General features: G+C 56.1%; 1 protein-coding gene across 6 annotated transcripts in view; it reads left to right on the top strand.

The window, feature by feature from the left end:
• KCNN3 (potassium calcium-activated channel subfamily N member 3) overlaps positions 1–17,699 on the top strand; it is a 135,582-nt gene extending 117,883 nt beyond the window's left edge. The window contains exons 6-9 of one of the 6 annotated variants that reach the window (XR_004627474.1): positions 4,282–4,409; positions 5,014–5,083; positions 8,553–8,676; positions 9,442–9,559. Coding sequence is in view for 5 of the 6 variants with exons in the window: in XM_019803046.2 (XP_019658605.2) it covers positions 5,014–5,083; positions 9,442–9,681; positions 9,927–10,264 (648 nt within the window). In the remaining variant the exon portion in view is untranslated. Of the gene's footprint in view, positions 1–4,281; positions 4,410–5,013; positions 5,084–8,552; positions 8,677–9,441; positions 10,329–11,639 lie in introns of those variants that run through there. The other 5 variants (XM_011229006.3, XM_019803047.2, XM_002922485.4 and 2 more) reach the window with 5 other exon arrangements.
• The last annotated feature ends 1,492 nt before the right edge of the window (positions 17,700–19,191 follow it).

Here is a 19,191-nt window from a genome sequence, read left to right on the forward strand (position 1 = left end):
GGGGGGGGGCCTGTGAATGATCTCGGTCACAGAGCTCTGTCCCAGACAGGTTGGGGACAGGTTTTCTTCAATAAGAGTCCTACAAACACTAAGCTTCTGAGCGAGAGGGAGTCCTAGGGACAAGACTCAGGTCCAGAGACGGGCGAGGGTGGGTGCCCAGCCACCGCAGGTGCCTGCATCCCAGCTGGGGCGGCCGCACACTCTCAGGCCTGCCCGCAGCCTCCAGCCACAGCCCTGTGGGTTTTCCGGAGCATTCGGTTCCTGGGAACTTGGCACGGTGCTTACGGTCCCAGGCCTGCGGGTTAGAAAGGCCAGCCCGCTAGCACACCAGCTGAGTATCACATCGATAGCAATGTACAAGGAATCACCGTCCATCACCATGTTGCACGGGGCAAGGAGCTCCAAACTCCACCGTAGGACCACAGAAACCCACCCCTCCTCACTCCCTCCCCCAGCTCCTGACAGCCACAGGGCAGAGCCAGTTCCAAGCCTTGAGGCCGGCTTCCCGGGGCTTCCCTGGAGGAGCAGAGAAGCCTGAGAAGGGGCACGGGACAGTACTGGATGGGCTGGAGAGAGGTTGGGAGCGGAGAGAGAAAAGGAAGCCAGAGGGAGGTCTGTGGGGGTCAGGGTGAGTGCGCAGGGCAAGGCCCTCCTCCCCAGCCCTGTCCCTAAGGGACTCCTTCAGTCAAGTGTGTGAAGAAGGGCCAACCCGCAGGTTCTCGGGCTGTGATGCTCTCCAGCCCTTGGTTCAGCTAAATCCGACCCCGGGAGGCGTGGGGGGGGGAGCTCCTTGAACTGACTTCTGGACACTTGCCAGGCCTGTTCTGCATCCTCTCCCATCCCTTCTCCAGCACCCCCCCACTGAGCTTTCTGGCAGCTACTGGGCATGCTAGTACATTCCTCCCTGGAGGGTCACAGGGGGGTGGGGGGGCTCCCTGAGGCTTCTGGAGGCACCCGCCCCAGGCTGTCCCGTGTCCCCCTGCAGCAGGAGGGGTGGCCAGAGCAAGCCGTGGGCATGGGCTATCGGGTCAAGAGCTCAAGGAGCACACAAGTGTGTTCTGTGACGTTTTCTCCGGTTGGGGGTGGGGGGCGGGGAGGAAGCTCATGTCCAGTGGGGGGAGGACACCGGTGGAGCTGCCATGAGCTGAAGAGCCCATGGCCAGGCTCTGTGCCCAGGGGTCCCCGTGCAATCGCTGCCCCGTGCTGTCTCTCCCCCTGAAGCTCTCTGTCCCCGATATTTCCTACTGATACTAGAGGCCACGTCCTGTCTGGCTGAGACCGAGCCCTCGAGAACAGGTGTGCTCCCGACTTGTTCACCACAGCGTCCTCAGCCCCAGGACGGGGTCTGCATGGTAGGCGCTCCTTGCTGTTTGAAGGAATGAGAAAGTAAACTGAGTCTCACGGAGGTTCAGTAGCAGGGCGGAAGAGGGGGTCCCAGTGCCAGCCCTCGGGAGGCTTCTCTGAGGGCTGAGGAAGCGGAGGACACAGCCTCGCACACTGCAAGTGCTCGGGCCCCCGCCACAGGGGACGCACACACGTGTTGGGTCAAGAGCGTGCGGACCCCGGCAAGCACTCAGCTTGTGTGCTCGAATGTTTGGGGAACAGAAGAGCCAGCCTTCCGCGTGCAGGCAGGACCCCTCCGACGGTGGCCAGCCTCGCTCAGCCCTTCGCGGCCCCTGATCTCTCCCAGCCCCATCCCCGCCCCAGGGGCAGCTTTTGGCCCTGGCGCCCCTGCCCTCCAGGAGAGCTCAGCGGTACCAAGCCCCCCTCAGGAGCTCAGCGGATCCCAGGAGGGGCACACAACCTCCACCGCTCCCTCCGCAGGACGTTCCAAGCCATCAGCCCCGTGAGGCAGACGGGGACCCTGGCTGCGGCATTTACTGTCAGCGTCAGAGGGCACGGTGCCGTCCGAATCCTGTGTCTGCCCTGCAGGAGTTGACCTGCGTAGCTCTGTGCCAGGCCGGCTGTTGTCAGTTCACTTCGAGTCCGCACCGAGGCTGGCGTTTCACATTGCTTTCCCGAACGCACAGGGGCCTCCGGTCCAACCCAGAAACTTGCTGCGGCCGCCTGTGTCTGCTACCCAGGCCCAGCTGTGACTTGGCAGCCTCACGCTGGGCCTCCCCGCTCCGTTACGTGGCTAAGTGAGGGCCCTGAGGAGTAAAAGAAAACATGCGAATGTCTTTCCAAGTCCTTGATCCTGGCAAACAGGAAATGGTGTTGTTTGTGTAGAGAGGCTGTCTGGTCAGGTCGCTCTTCGGAGCACACGGAAACCGTATGTTCTCCCCGCACGTGGCTCCCATGCGACTCTGGCCCTCGCGCCCGACCTCTGACACCGTGCCCTCCTATTTTAAACAGGGGTTTGGGCTGGGTGGTCGTAACTAGCATGCGTGTGTGCAGTTTAGTTTACCAGTCGTAGCTTCACGGTGTCCGTCTGTGGCTCGGTTTCTTCCTCTGTCAAATGGGGATCATCCCAGTCCCTGCCCAGGGAGTTTGTGGCGAGGGGTAGCCGAGATGCGTGTGCGGTGCTCGGCCCCGAGCCCGGAGCCCCGTCCACTTCACTCTAACTGCCTCCGCTGGGCCTCCCGACAGCCTGAGGATTTATTTTCCCACCTGATAGATAATTATTCCCAAACGGCTCAATAACCCGAACAGTGAGGTCGAGCCGGCAGGCTGTCGGGTCTCGCGGCCTGCTGCTCACCAACACGGAGACAAGTATGGAAGGCCACCCGCACCGGCGTCCCGTGGCTCCACCAGCCTTCCGGGAGGACACGTGCGGTGCGGGGGCTCTGCTGGTTGCCCTAACTGCTGAGAGAGGGTTTTTCTCCCGTTTTCCTGTGAGGCCTTCCTTGGAAGCTAAGTCCCCAGGAAGACTGAGGGTTCACCCATCAGGAGACGTAGGCAGTGGTAGGCCGTCTGCAGAGAGAGCCGGGGCGGTGGGGGGCTCCGGAGGGCCCCCATCCACGCCGGGCGGGGACAGACTCGGCCTCCACTGCCCACCTGGACAGTCTCCCTCTCCAGCGTCCGCTCACCACCACCTGCTTCCTGTCAGGGAAGCAGCACCAGAAGTGGGCAATGAAGTCGTCGAAAGCCATTTTCACAGTGGATTTTTACCGAACAGAAAAGCAGTGTTTATGTCACTTAGACATTTCTGAGAAGACTTAGCTGTTCTTTTAAAAACATCACTTCAGCGCCAATGAAAAATACAATCCAGCCTCGGTAATAAATTTTTAAAACAGACACGCATAAAAGTTATGAGCCTGCGCAACAGTGCTTCCGGGGCCTTCCCACACGCCTCCATATCTTCGCCATGTCCCATCTGCCGTGTCGGCCGGAAGACACAGGCCTGTACTCCCCACTCCCCGGTTTCACTAAAATCTTTTCTGGCTGGTGACTCGGTTTCTTCTAGGCCGTCCGCTGACTCCCAGGCTCCGGGCCCGTGGGCCTGGGCCAATCCTCGCGGCTCACGGAAACGGGAACCGCTCATCAATGTTTAGCTCATACCTAATAAGAACTGTTTCCTCTTGCTCTTGTCACTAATTGCCGAGGACGTCTGTGTTTGGATGAAAACTTTGTCCCCTGCCATCTGGATGCCGTCGATCTGTCCCAGCTCCGCGGAGAGCCGGCGAGATTCACGGTTTCCATGCCAACCGAGGCCGGCGTCACGTGTCGGAGCGCGTGGCTGCGGAGACACCAGCCTTGGCCGGGACGCCGCGTTGGCTTCACACCTAAATATCTTCACTGATTTTCAGACGCTGCTTTGAAATGATGTCAGTTTCAAGCCACTTACATTTACGTGTAAAATTACAGTGTAAATGTTTTTGGCCATTTGGGAAAGGACATGATGGGCTTGCTCAGGCCTCTCGCTCCATTTGTGGGAAAGACATTTCCTCAAAGAGGCCTTTTAAAAGCTCCAGCTGACAGGAAATCTGTTCGGTCTCTGAATCTGAGAGAGGTACCCCGTGCAGTGAGAGGAGATCTTAGGTGGAGCATGGAGCTCTGCTCCCCACAGGGCGTCCTGGCCCCCGCGTCTGGCGGACGCGGTCCAGGCGGCAGTCTGAAATAATTCAGAAACAGTTCTGGCCCGTCCGCCGCGTCCACGACCGGAGTCGTAGGAGATGAGTTGTGACCCTCCTTTCTAAGAGCTCACGAATCAGTGAAGGAAGCAGATCTGTGCAGAACCGTGTCCTTATAAGGTAGATGGATTAGCCAACACGAAAGCCAGAGCGTGTGAAACTGGGGAAATGAACCTGAGAGCGGCGCGCCTTCTTTGTCTTTCCCCAGATCAAGAACGCGGCCGCCAACGTCCTCCGGGAAACGTGGCTGATCTACAAACACACAAAGCTGCTCAAGAAGATCGACCACGCCAAAGTCAGGAAGCACCAGCGCAAGTTCCTGCAGGCCATCCACCAGTGAGTGCGCGGGGCGCCTCCGTCCACGCCTTCCCCACCCGGACGCGCAGCAGACCCGTGCGCGGCACCCAAGCCGCACCGGGCCGCGAGCCGGGCCCGGGCTCTGTCTGTCTGTGTGTCGCGCCCGCAGCTGGTGGGCCCCAGGCAGGTGGCTGTGGAGGGAGAAGAGTAAGAGCCGGTGGGGACGCCCCGTCCCCCTGACGACCCCCCACCACGTGGCACCCGGGAGTGGAGCCAGCTGTGCCCGGCGCTCTCCAGAAGACAGGCACTTGAAAGTAGGGTGGAGAAGTAGCGATGAAGGGGGTCTGGGGAGGAGGGCATTCAGGCGGCCCGGAGGCAGGGAGATGGCCTGAGAGTAGTGGGCGAGGAGGCAGAAGTCACTGCATGGAGATGAGATTTGCTCTCCTGGGGACCAGAGCAGCCTGTGATCGAGGCCCCCACGATTGAGGCCCCGTGATGGAGGTTCCCGTGATCGAGGCCCCGTGATGGAGGTTCCCATGATCGAGGCCCCCAGGCCAGGTCCCAGAGTCAGGTGCACTGATGCAGGTGGGGCTGAGCTGTCATGGGCACTTGGAGAGTGTGGCTCTCACGACTCTTCCCCCAGGCTGAGGAGCGTCAAGATGGAGCAGAGGAAGCTGAGCGACCAAGCCAACACCCTGGTGGACCTTTCCAAGGTGAGTGCGGAAGCGGGCGCGTTCTTAGGTGCCAGCACTTGGCCTCCCCCGTGTGGCTGCGAGGACCCGGCCACGTCCCAGCTACGTGATGTGGGGCCAGGAGAGCAAGGACAGCGCCTCCTCGGGGAAGCGCGTCCAGGCTGGAGTTCCTGATGGGAGTTCTGCGGCTGGAAAACCGGCCGTGGTTGCAGTGCAGTCTGTCCGTACCCGCATTTCAGCAGCCTCCTCCTGACTGACGCGGCCGCACAGTGACACCCCAAGAATGAGCTCACATGTGCCCGGGGCCCACATGGGGACATGGGGGCCACACTGTCCATCATGCAGTAATGACTGGCAATTCATCTTCTTGCCTCCTCTAATCCTTACAGACCCGCTTTTCTGGCCCCAAATTGGTGGGGGGGGGCGTTTTTTTACTTCTCAAGAGGCAGGCCCCCCACAGTGAGCATGAAAGTGCCAAGAAAGACAGCCCTCCTATGGGAGCCCAGGGCTTGACGCGTTCTGACGCAGACTTCGTTCTGACGCAGACTTGCGGGAAATCCCTTCAAGAAACTCGCCTCCCCTCTGGCAAACCACAGAAAGGAAGAAGGGAAGGCCACGCTGCTGGCCGAGCTTGGTGGCTGCTTCCCCTCCGCAGCCCCTCCCCTCATGGCCCCTCGACAAAGATTGTACGTCAAGTGTCCAACTCAGGGCCAGGCTGGCAGAACATTCCGGCAGATGTCACTTACCATAATGGAACATTCTCTGGCTGAGCCAAAGGCTCTCCCTCAGGGGAATTAGCACCCTTTGAAAAGAGGCATAATCAGGGAAATTGCTGGTTGCCAGGCCACGTGCAGACGCCTTGTTCAGTGAAGGGATCAAGCCCAAGCAGGGGCCTCCCCAGCTGGGGGCGGGGAGGGGGCGGTTGGGGGGGCTGCGGGAGGGGAAGGCGAGGTCACACAGGTGGGGAGGCCCTCAGGCCTGTGTGCTGGGGGCCCGGCGCTGCCGTGGAGCCAGGGCCCCAAGCCTGGACATGGGGGGACGGAAGGGGACACTGGACTGCAGGAGGGAAGCCCCCGGGGTCTTGGGCACGGCGATAACACCCTTGGGTATCAATCAGGAAGCACTAGAAGGGGGTTTACAAATGGAGGCATTCCCTACAATGACAGAAAGAAGCCTCATTCTGGGCAGGGCCTCAGAGCACCTGGCCAGACTCAAGGGAGGGGCCACGGAGAATGGGCCACAGGCAGCCCTCATGTCCCGGGAACCCCTCCCCCTCTCCCAGCTCTCCTGTGCAAGAGCCTGCTTCAGGTCTGTCCCCTGCTGTCCCCTCCCCACTGTGACTTCTGTCTCCGGGCAGACCGAGGCGCCCCTGTCCAGAGAGCACATGCCCTTGCTGTGGCCACAGGCGAGGACGCCTTGGTCTCCTGGTGATCTCAGCTCTAAACTGTCAGAGATGAGGTGACTGGCTGGGACCGGCCAGCCGTGGCCAGGAAGAGGCTCGTGAGGGCAAACCTGGCTAGGGACCCACCCAGCACGATGCGGGAATATTCAGTCCCATGCCATGCCCCCCGACTTTCTCCTACAAGCAGCGGGCTCTCCTGCCTCCCCCTCACCTGGCAGGACACACTGTCGCTGATGTTCTCCTGGAAACATCAGACAAAGAGACTTTCAAGCCTGCGTTGGTTCAGTACGGCCACAGCGCCTCACAGAGACGCAGCCCGTGAAGAGCAGGCTGAAGGAACAACTCCGTGAATCACGTGGGCAAAGAAACCCCATCAGTAACCTGCAGCGAGTCACCTAGGTTACTAGGTGCGGCGGGCAGGGAAGGGCAAACGGGGCCTCTGCAGGGGTGCCGTGGGGACAGGTGCGAGCCCAGGAGGGGGGTCAGCCGCTCAGCGTATTTGGGTCCATATGCCCGCCCGACCGCACCCCTGCACCTCGTCCCCAAGCAGTGGAGCAGAGGACACACGCTGCGTCCTCCCAGCTCGCCACCTTCCCACCCCTGCTCTTGGGTCCTCGCTAGATGACGAAAATGGCACGTGGCCTCCAAATATTATTTGCTAGATTGAAAGGCGACCTTATAGGCTGGCATTGCTGGGAGGACTTGGTCTGTTTGCTGGCTTCGATTTCTGTCTGTAATTCCCAGCATCTGAGGATCCGGTGAGACTGTACCTGTGAAAGTGCTTTGTAAATGCATGGGGTTTTGGGATGGTGGTTCTCGTTGTGAATACAGATGAGGAAGCCGAGATCCAAAGGAACAGAGTGGCCGCCCTGAGGTCAGGCAGCTGGCCAGCGGCCACGGGGGTGCTGAGACCCAGGGGCCCCAGCCCCGTCCAGGCAAATGAGTGGTCTGGACGTTCCGGGAACCCTGTGCTCCTCGATGGACGTTCTGGATTGTTAATTAGTGAAGGCAGCGCGTTCCCTTCCCAAGTCTGGCCTCCCCCCAGGGCGCCCTGTGCTCCCAGGCAGAGCTGCCTTTCTCCCACCTCTGCAAGGTCCCTTCCCCGCCCCCTCTCCAGCCCTCATACTTCACCACCTCCCTTTGCTCTGCTTTCCCTCTCGCCTTGATCCCTACTCCCGTGGCCGTGGCTCCAGGGTTTCTGCGTCTTGCTGCAGTAACTTGGAGTTTCAGGCAAACAGGATCAGGATGTTACCAGCACAGGACCAGATGCCCCAAGGGCCACGTTACCTGGGAGTGGGCAGGGGGGCACGGAGCAATGGCCATGGCAGCCACAGGGATGGGGAGCCACAGGGGCTGAGGGCTCGCACAGCAGTCACTTGTTAATTTACAGAGAAGTGTAGCTGTCACATAGGTGAGCTCTCTCGGGGCCAACTCAGGAAACCAAAGTACAATCAGAAAGTGGCCTGACGAGGGAGGCATGGGAGCCACGGGACAGGACTGGGAGGGCACCTGTGGGAGGTACGGGTTGGAGCTCAGGTGGCTCGACGCCATTAAAGGAGCCGGATTTAAGAGGCATAGGTGGGCTCGGTCGGGCTTTGTGCTGGGGCGGTGGGGGGCACCCAGGTCTGTGGTGGGGTGGCAGGAGGGAATGGCGCCTGGGCCTGAGCCCCCGCTGTCAGCTCTGCTCTGACCCACTTTTATGACTTCACTCTCAGAAGGCAAGTGTATTGCTACTTTTAAGTTCTGTTTGTGTTTCAGCTCCCTGGGGCTCCCCCGTTTGGCCCCCCTGTCTCGGCCTCCCGCAGGGCTCATTCGCAGGCAGTCCCGGGCTGGGGCCCTCGGGCTCTCCCTTCCTTTCCTTCAGCCACATAGGTCTCGTTGGTAACACTGAGAACCCTTCTAGGTACCTGGCCATGATCCGTGGTGTGACGCGTCTGTCCCCATCAGTGGAATTCCCACGTTGGGCCAAGGATGGCAGGGGCCCACGCCAGCCTCACTCATCCGTTTGCTCTACTGACATCTTTCAGGGGCAGCCTTGCGCAGCAGACCCCCTCCAGGCGTGTTGATGTATGTTTTTGTGTCTGTTAGCGGATCTCCTACGAGCCAGGTGCACACAGCATGCAAAGCTCACTGCCCTGAAGGAGGGAGGGTCCCTCCCAGTGGGTGACGGCAGACCATCCTGGAGCAGCAGAATTCGCTAGTGCAACAGAAGGTGGGAGAAAAGGGGGAAGGTTGAGCAGGTTAGCGGGATCAGGAGTGGGGGTGGGCTGCAGTGTTAAGCAGGGCACGGGAGATGGGGCAGGTCGCCGGGATGCGGGGAGACAGCAGTGAGGCGGGAGGTTTACTGGGGGGCCCATTCGGGAGCAAAGGAGACGGGACAGGGTGGAGGGGGCAGTCTGGACTGCGACAGATGGACAAAGGCCTCAGCCGGCCCATGGGAGCTCTGGGGGTGGACTGGCCCTACGGGGATGTCCCAGATGGGGCAGCAGCCCTCCTTGAGGACCAGGCAGTGGGGAGGGGCTGCTCCGTGTGGCTGTGAACCAGGCCAGTGATGAGTCCCAGCGTCCACTGTCTCTTCTGGCTGCTGTGCTGAAAACCGCATGGGGGCAATAGTGCCGTGACCACGTGTGGTTATTACTCCTATTTTATAAGGAAACCAAGGTCCAGACTCGTACTTGAACTGTGGACAGTGCCTTCTTTTTGACGATGAGTCTCGTGCAGCCTCTGAGCCGAGAGCTCGGGTCGGCAAGGACACGAGGACCGGCCGAGACTCGCCCATCTTCCTCCCCATGACGCGTGTTTCCTGACGGGTTGTTGCCGGCCCCCTGCCCCCACTGCAGTTGCAGGTTCCGGCCCGCACCTCCAGGCCCTCTCCCGGTGGGCCAGCCCGGATGCGCTGGTGTGGACGTGCTCCCCGCGTTTCACTTTTCCTTTTGCGGGCCCTGCGATGACCTGCAGCGTCCGTCTCTCCGTACAGATGCAGAATGTCATGTACGACCTGATCACAGAGCTCAACGATCGGAGCGAGGACCTGGAGAAGCAGATCGGCAGCCTGGAGTCCAAGCTGGAACACCTGGCCGCGGGCTTCAGCTCCCTGCCCCTCCTCATCGCCGACGCCCTGCGCCAGCAGCAGCAGCTCCTGTCCGCCATCGCCGAGGCCCGGGCCGGTGCCGCGGGCACCACCCACACGCCCCCAGCCTCCGACAGCCCCCTCGGGGTCAGCTCCACCTCCTTCCCAACCCCGTACACAAGTTCGAGCAGTTGCTAAATTAACCCCCCACTCCAGAAGCATTACCCATAGGTCTTAAGATGCAAATCAACTCTCTCCTGGTCACTTTGCCATCAAGGACCCATCGGACCAGGGACCGTAAAGAGGAGAGACCGAGCTAATTACCCAAGTCGTGCTCCTTCAGTGTGCGTGGTTCGATACGCCTTGAAACCGGAAATCTAATCTCTGTTTAGGTACCTCTACTTGCGAGCAGGAAGAGGAGGTGACGGACGTGGCGCCCCCGGCAGCGCCCTTGCGGCAGACCTGGTGCAGAGCAGAAATCCACGCTCCATCTCAGGTCTCACGTGGGGGGCGGGGGTGGGGGGCATGTGCACCGAAGCAGCCAACACAGAAGGAGCCCAGAAGAGGGTCCCACGGGGGTGGCGGCGGGCTTGGGCGGGGGTTCCTCACCACTGGGGTCCTGAGCACGCCCCTCTCCATGCCTTTGGTCTCAGGAAGCCTCTGGAAGACAAAAGGCAAGGAGAGCTACCACAACTTGCCAAAACAGACATTCTTTCCTCCCGTACCTTAACCAGTCATAAAACCCAATTTGGACTAAAAAAAAAAAAAAAAAAAAAAAAAAAAAAAAAAACCAATTTTTCCAGATTTTCCTGTGTGTTTGCCAGTGTGTGCACGCACACACACCCCACATTCAGCACCGGTCTTTCCTTGTTTGAGCTTGACCCAAACAAAAAGGGAGCTGGTACCTTACCCTGCACACAGTAGGCACTAAATGCGTGTGGGCTTGGTGTGAATCTGAATGTGGGTGCTTTCAGCTCAGGTAGTTTGCCGGGGTTGGGGACACTCTGAGCTTCGCTGGAGATGCGGCCCCTTCAGACCCGATCCTGGTGCCCCCCCGGACACCCTCCACCCGTGCTTGGTTTGAGATGAACGCCGAGCCACACTTGCTGGCCTTCTGGAGAGAGAGGCAGGCTTCTAAGAATAACAGCCTGTGCAGAGTATTCTCCTGTCCAAACCGCGGTGTTCCGGGGGGCAGGTGCCGCGTGGGTGCGGGCGGGCGGGGCGGGGCGTGCGCACAGGTGTGCCGTGAGGAGGGGCTGGTCCGGGGCGCCGCTCAGCCCGCTTATGAGCAGCGGTGCTCCCGCCTGGCTGTGAGGAGCGCAGCGGGGTCCGGCGCCTCCCCGCAGAGCTGCGGAGCAGGCGCCCGCGGTGGGGAGCGGCCCAGGTGGCCCCTTCTCCCCCACCTGAGCCCGCCTGCGGGCGAGTCTGAGAACGAAGGAGCCCTTCGGGAGCTTGTGGGTAAAGTGAGGTGGCGTGGATGGGTAAGCACCGTTCCCGCTGTACCATACTGATCTTGGTGCAAACCCTGTTCGCCTTTGTCTCGAACTCCCAGAACTGGAGAAACACCCAGATCAGCGCAGTGACTGGCATGGGGGGGAGGCATGTGGGCGCCCTCTTTCATTGCTCTGAGTGTGGCCGCTGGCCACATCCGTGTGCTTCCTCGCTCTTCTCAGTGTGCGGCCTTGGCTGCAGCTGGTGGGGACTTAGACGAGACTGTGGAAGGTTTCATCTGTTTCGGGTGACGCGTCCGGTGTTGTCTGTGTGTGGTGGTTCTGCGGGCCTTCCCTGTGCACGGGACATGGTCGCTTCCCTGACGTCAGAGCTGGGACAGGTCTTCTGGGGACGAGGGGACCACTAGACGGCCAGAGATGGATGACCCTAGAGCCCAGCTACTAGTCCAGGAAGATCTGGTCTCTTGCTAACCTTCCTCTTCTATCTGTTTCCACGCTGTTGTTCCCCACACGGTCTTGTTTCGTCTCGGTGACTCCTGGGAACATTTCCACTGGCTGCTTTGCGGATGCCACACTTGCTGCTGACTCTTTATTTTCTTGTTCTTTTAACTATTGATTATCTGAAAGATCACCCTCCTTTTTTTATGTCCCAAGAGTGGTGCTCCCGTGACAGCGCAGCCGACCCGATAAACAGATGTGCACGCAGATGAGATGACTGCAGTGTCTTTGTGGCCAGAGTTCCGTCTCACAAGGTGGAGACCACAGACAGGTTGTCCTGCACATGCCAGCCCTGGTCACTGACCCCCAGCCCCCCCATTCCCTCTTGTACACCCTTCCGTTCCTCTGTAACTGTGACGTGTGTCCACACGTGTGCACACACTGACACATAGAGGGATTTAGTCTTAACCTCAAGTGAACGACATGCGAGATGGCTCTGCCACCCCCCACCCATTGACCCGCCCAGGTCTGTGGATAATTCTGTAATCCCTCATTCATGCTGTGCACCTAAGTGAACCCCAAAGACTGGGCGAGCAGCCCTGGTAAAGGGGGGGCTGGAATGCTGTCCAGCAGCAGCGGCCACTGGCACCCCAGGAACACGTGGACATTTGTGGCACGACTTGGCCTATTGGTAGTGCAGTAGTGGGGTGTGGTTTCTTTCCGTGGCAAAAGAATACTTAATCTTCAAAAAACGGTGATCATATCTGCTTCTTGATCTTGCGGTGGTGACTGGGAGGCTGCTTCCCTGTACCAGTGTTTCAGCTCTATGTGGGGAAGTTACCCAGTCTCCCGTGAGTGCAGTCAACCCCGATGACCTCAGTATTGATTATCTGAAGTGTAGACCCCTCCGGGTTTTCTCCCTACAGCCCATCTTTCGGCTAATTCCGCTGTGCCTCAGCATCGCAGTCAGATGGGAAAAGGCGGCAGGTGCCTTCTTGTTCCTTATTCTCAGATCTGGTGGTGGGGGTGGTTTCATTAGCTGCTCGAGCTTTGGCCATCTGTAAAAACTATTCATTACAATAACCTCACTCTAATACTGAACCGACTGAGTTCTGCCCAGTTCTGAGGGCTGACCCAGTGGCAGTAACCCCGCTATGACTTTTCTGATAACTTAGTGACAGGTAGAATGCCCTAATAGTCCCCGAAATATCTAGACACTTGAATAAATACTACAGAGCCACCCCTCACCGCGTAAGCCATACTCCAGCCTCGCGTACTGTAAAGTCAGGGATGTACTGTGATACTTTAAGACCACTGGTCTCCGTGGGATTTCAGGACGTAGCATCAGTTGGTAAATTATACCAGACTAGGGACTTCCTCCTCCTTAGACCGAAGTCCCAACACAAATCTGCACGTTTGGGTCGAAGGCCACGTCTGTCTGATCAATAAATTGTCATGAAGTGTCTGAACTGCTCTCGCCCTGCCCCTCACATGCAGCTTCATGGCAGCACATCTCTAAGGCCGCTTCGTGCGATGCAGGGGAGCAAGAGGGTGATGCCCTGGGGCACTGCTGACCCCTGGCCTCAGCAGGTGCTGGTGACGTAGCAGCAAGCTCATACAGCAGGAGGCATGGAGGACCCAGGTGCCAGCAAATTCCCAGCGAACACCTGCTGCTCTCTCTATTTATTAGAGGCCGGGAGGGAGCAGCAGTGAAGAAATCAGGTTGTCATGTGTTTGAGGATTTCCCCCTTAGATTTCCAGTGATTTCCATGTGAGTAAAGGAAGGAAAAGGAAGGAAGTTAGAGACACAGAATCGAGCAAATTAGCTCTAAGGCTGACCCACGTCTTTGGCCAATTAGTGTAACCGCCTCATACCTCAGTTTCTCCGTGCATAGAATGAAGACGACAGTTAATGTCCTTGCAGTCAACAGCAGCCAGGCTGCGTTCCCGTCCCACACCCTCGGGTAGTGCATCGGAATGTCCTCAACAGTTACCACAAAGTGATTATCCCGTGTCAGCTACGTAGTGAACGCAGCAGGGAGAAATGCGGGACTGGCACATAGGACCGCTCTCCTCCTTTAGGGTGCCCCTCCCCCAGCAGTGCACCCCAAATTAGGAATCAGTGTTTCATCCCAGAACAAATGGTGTTACTCTCACAGCCGAGACACTAGGAAGTCATTGCACTACCAGTAGGTTACTGCTCTTTAAGTTACTGCTTTTAAATCCTCAGATACGTCCCTAGTTCTAGAGTCTTTCTACTTCCCTGAAAGTTGTTTCAAAGCAGAGTAAGGATCCGTTAGTGGCCACCGTGCCGCCCCCGTGGACTCGGCGACAGCACTGGGTTTCAGTACCTTAGACAGCTGTCTGGGGGGGGGGCGTCTCCCGGTCGGCGTGGGGCACCCCCCCACCCTAGTCGGCCAGCGTTGCCATGCCCTGGACACTATCCCTTCTTCCTCTGCTGCTGCCAAAGTAGGCGTGGAGTGGGAATGGGGCCATCGATGCCACCAAGAAGGGGTGTCCCAGGGACTGTGGCGTGGACTGCCGGCCCCTGTCGGTGAGTATAGGTGAGTGCCCGTCGTCCGGAACGCTTGTGCCAGGCTGCATGAGTACACGTTAACACTAAACTCCTGTCAGACAAGTCATGTGTAGGTTTTGTACCAAAATAGACGGAAGCTTCTTCCAGAGCACTCAGTGCAGTGGTGTACAAACGTACACAGGTCGAGAAAACCAGTAGCTGTGATCTGTTTTTTTCACACCAGTACTGGAAACGCCCAGACATGAACTGGAGTCCCTTCTGAACAAAACCATTATCAAAGCTTCAACGTATGACCTCTGAATCTAGGTGCCAAGTGCTGTGCTGATAGCTGTTTACACGCCTGAGAAGCGCATTCTGGAAGCTGTACCTTGGGCTTGGACCGTGTGTTCAAACAAAAGGAATGTTGTGACCAACCAAGCTGATGGAGGAAAAGCACAAAATTCAACACCAACCCGTAGTTAGGATCCCAAAGAAATGCTGAATTTATAGCCAAAAAAAAAAGAAAGAAAGAAAAAGAAATCAGTGACAAATCAAATACAAATCTGCCTGGAACAGCCAACGTGCAGGTTACCAGGGGAAGGACAGGACATCGATGACATTTTCCAGCTGTGTCACAGGGTCTCAACCAGGACTGATCCAACTTCATCAGACATTTTAGCGGCCCGACGACTCACTTTGGTCCCAGACTCCACGTTCTGCGCCGAGCAGAAGAGAACAGGAGAGAGAGTACATTTCCATGGTGAACTCGTAAACTGAAGTGTGTGTGTTCAGAATCACGTGAGCTTCGATGTGAATTTGCGTCTTGCCTCTGGACTGCTTGCTATTTTTTAATGATAGGAGAAAGCATAACAGTTTATTTTAAATATGAAATATATTGCTATATTATAAAATATATTGTAACTTTCACTGAACATTTTGTATCCAGCTAGTCCTGCGCAGGCCCAGTGCCGCCTGCTCTCCGACGGCTGTTTCTGAGTACATATCACCGCGCGGCTGCGGACACCCAGACCCAGGAGCTCAGCTCCACAGCTGCCGTATTCTAATTCCCTAAGACCTGCCCGTTAGAGACTAAAGAACCTTGTTCCCAACGTAGCAGAATACTTGTACCAGAAACTCTGTCAAGCCATTTCAGAGGAGATTTTAAAGCCATGGCTCCCTTAGTGGCCGCCGAGCCGTTTAATCCATGTGCAACTTCTTCCCATGCAAATGCCAGGGCCCCGTTAGGCAAGCGGTAGGAGCCTCAAACTGAGCTGCCCGGTTTCCCTTTGGGAATGTCAAACTTGGGCGTAAGGAAGAGCCTTGTTCTCCTGTGACACAAGACTCAAAATTCTAGGCCCTAGGCGTTTGTCTCTGCCAGAGTCAAACCAGAATGGGAGCCTCACTTATGCAGGCCCAGGGAGTGAGACCCCAGGGTGCGAATGAGCTCTTCTCAGCTGGCGGGACCCTGGAGGAAGCAGGCTTGCCCGTGTTTATCCACCACCTAGAAGGGACCACAGCTCCTGGGCGAGTGAGGGAGGCAGCAGGACACGCACAGCAAGACCCAGCAAGGTGCTGGGCTTCCCTTTCTGCTTCCTTAGCAGGGAGGAAAGGAACTCCTGCCACGGTGTTACCTTCAGTGGCAGAATTGGGGGAAGTTCTCTGCTTGAGCGACTCATGCACTCCACTCCCTCCTTGTCGGAATTGCAGTTTTGCAGTTGAGACGCATGTAGAATTTCTCACTTCCCTCCTCTGAATGACAGAGGGACTATTTCTAGATGAAAACAGGATGTGTTTCATTACAGAACAAAGGTTTTCTAGAATCAGTGGTCCCCTTGTGTGTTAGCATCACTCTGGGCTGATATTGCTCCGGTGGAAACCTGGGAGCATCAGGGCACCTGAGCTTGTGTCTCTTCCCTTCTCAAACTGGGAGGTCACATGGCTAGACTGAGAGAGCAAGACAACAGGCTTTCTCCCGGGGAGGGCTGGGATCCTGTCGAACTCTGGTACTGGTTACTCTGAAGGAGAACTATGCGGACACCCAGCTCTGGTCTGCCTGTGTAGCTGGGAGCTCAGTTGCACACACAGTTTACTTTTATTGAACCAAGTGCTCTCAGCATCTGCTAGTCCCCAATTACATGTAAGGCCGGGTTCCATTAAAGCCATCAGAACTCCAGGCCACCTGTTTTTAGCAGGTTACTCACTTGCTGGTAATGGAAATTAGTTTATGCTCAATTTTATAATTAACTGATGAATGTACTGGTGGTAATTGATTTGTCTCCTAATACTTTTCTGCTACAAAATAGAACTGTCTCCTTTGGCTTTTTCTTCCAGCACTTCTCAGACTAAGAACTTTTTCATTTATAGAGAGCAAATATATTCGGATTTTCCCCCTCGAAGTTATTATTCAGTCTAGATCAGAAAACCAATGCAAATTCCTCATTTGGGGAAAGCAGACCTCTAGATGGTAGTTCAGGTAAACGGCCATACACTAACCGTTGCTATTCAAAGTGCGGTCTACAGACCAGCGCCGTCAGCATCACCTGGGAACTTAGAAACGCAGACTCTTGGGCCCCATGCCAGACCTGCTTAATCCAATCAGGCATTTTAACAAGATCCCCAAGTGATCTGTATACACATTAAATATTGAAAAGCTCTGGCCTCACCACACAGCAATGGTAACCAACATCATTAATAGCTGGAAAATTAAACCATTTGTTCTTTGACCCTCATTTACAGAATTACTTGATGAAGTAAAGTCCTGTATGACCATAAGGATAAAAACAAATGCACCTTAACATTTCTATTCGAGGTCATAGAACATGGCTGGTGTACAAAGGAGGGCGGCCTTTTTCCAGTCTGATTTGTAAAAAGCTTGCTTTGTAGCCTTGAGCTGCTTCCAAGTCCCCTTTTTAGGTTTCTGGGTTTAGCCTATGCTGGCAGGGCCATTGGAATATCAGGCGGCCCCCCAGGCAGGTCCCCCTGGAAGGGTACCCAGTCCCTGCTTGGCACAGGACAGAAATAGCAGCATCTGGGCTCCTTCCTTGAGAAATTCAGCATCCCCCCAATGAGGACTCGCCTCCCGAGGAAAATTAGCAAGAGAAGTTCCTTTAACCATCTAGAGACATTCCTAATCTCTTTTCAAACCAGTCCTCTTAATCATGACCCCAACCAGGGACACTCCAAGGTGAGCAAGGAAAAATGTGGATTGTGGATTGTGGAAAAATGTGGATTGGCACCACAAATCGATATGTACCCAGAAACAGTTATGTTCTAAATTAATGGCTTTAACCTGTTCATTGTAAAAAGTGCCTTGGACTTCGATCTAAAGAGGTCAGTATAAATATGTGTGTGTGTGTGACGTATGTAAGCAAATATTTACATATTTATACGTACATAGGTGCACACACATGTACCCGCACATTCATATACCATATACATATACATATATAAACGCTTCATAATATGTCCTGTTGCTATTCGCACCCCATTTATTTTGTCTGGTCTTATGTTATTTGTTTAGTGACACCTTTACATAGAGAGGTTCTATTCAGGACATTGATGTATTTTTTTGTTTGTTTTTTTACTTTTTATTAAAAAGGTAAAGGATATTAAAAAAAAAAAAAAGTCAAGTGCCTGAAGGTTTTGAATGGAATTGTGGTAAATTTTCTCAGGTCACCAAAGAGGAAACTGATCTTTCCTTTTGAAAATACTTTTCTGCTGCAGTGACTTTTGTTTTCCCTCAGTGGGAGTTGATAAATACCATCGGTTACAGTGATTCAGTAATTTTGTTGTGATTCACTCTGTGGTCTCCATAAAGCAACAGCAACAATTGCTCGGGCCAGTTCCCAGTCTTCTTCACGCATCAGTGTCAGAAGGGCTCGGTCTTTACGTGCTGTGCACAGCGTGGGCATTAGGCTGACTAAATTGTAGGGGCAGGGTTTCGACCAGTTCTAAATAATGTGTGTTTTCAATGCCCGCACAGAAGGACATGTGGAAAGTTCCTTCCTCGGTTAGGTGGGAAGCCGTCCTAGAGGTGGGCACAGGGGTCCTAGGGAACTTTCTAGGCTCCTGCGCCCTGTCTTTCTACAATAAACCAACCATCTGGACCAATCAGCTTCTCTATCTTAGCTAAAGGTCTTGTCTTTCCACAGTGTGACAGCTTGTAAGGGCCCAACCTCCCTGGTTAGAAGCCCCCAGGGATCCAGGGAGAATCTCCAGGTTGCCATTGCTCTGCTCGTGGCTCAAGGAGTCATTTTACTTCTTTAAGCCAACAAAATCTCTCCAGCTCTCTGCCCAGGTGGTGACAGCCCCATGACACCCAGGGCCACCCCAAAGATGTGATGTCCCATTCACAGCAGCAATCAGAAGAGACATCACAATGGCAGAGGGAGCCAGAAAGACAAAGGGTCTCTGCAGCTGTCCCCACAGATGCCCCCACAGCTGCCCCCACACCTGTCCTCACAGCTCTCTTCACAGTTGTCCCCACAGATGCCCCCACAGCTGTCCCCACAGATGCCCCCACAGCTGTCCCCACAGCTGCCCCCACAGCTGTCCTCACAGCTCTCTTCACAGTTGTCCCCACAAATGCTCTCACAGCTGTCCCCACAGATGCCCCCTCAATAGTTAGTTACCACCTTGAGGTGTATGACAAATACCCCTCCCAGTGCTCCGCTGGGAGCCCGAGCTCAGGAGAACTGGCTGTGAGCCAGCTGTGGGCCCCACGGAGACCAGGCGGAGTGCGAGTGGCAGGAGGGTGCAGGCTTAGAGACCCGGGTGGGAGAGCGCCGTCGGGCCAGGCTGAGTCTGTGGCCCTTAGTGCTTCCCGCAGCCGAGGCCGAGGAGGCCCGGGGAGGGGGCACTGGGAACATCCCAGCGGACGCGCTGGGATGTGACCATGTGACGCATGAACTAAGCACAGGGGAGCGGACTCAAGCCAGCGCCGGACGTGCTCTGCGCCGGGCGCCTCGGTCGTGTCTTCTTCCTGCCCCAGGACGACAGCTGTGAAAACAGGGATTTTTAAAGGAGGAAATCTTTTTTTTTTTTTTTTAAAGATTTTATTTATTTATTCAACAGAGATAGCCAGCCAGCGAGAGAGGAAACACAAGCAGGGGGAGTGGGAGAGGAAGAAGCAGGCTCATAGCGGAGGAGCCCTGATGTGGGGCTCGATCCCATAACGCCAGGATCACGCCCTGAGCCGAAGGCAGACGCTTAACCGCTGCGCCACCCAGGCGCCCCTAAAGGAGGAAATCTTAA

The sequence above is a fragment of the Ailuropoda melanoleuca genome, chromosome 8 (assembly GCF_002007445.2).
Source record: "Ailuropoda melanoleuca isolate Jingjing chromosome 8, ASM200744v2, whole genome shotgun sequence".
In the NCBI taxonomy this organism is placed as follows: Eukaryota; Metazoa; Chordata; class Mammalia; order Carnivora; family Ursidae; genus Ailuropoda; species Ailuropoda melanoleuca.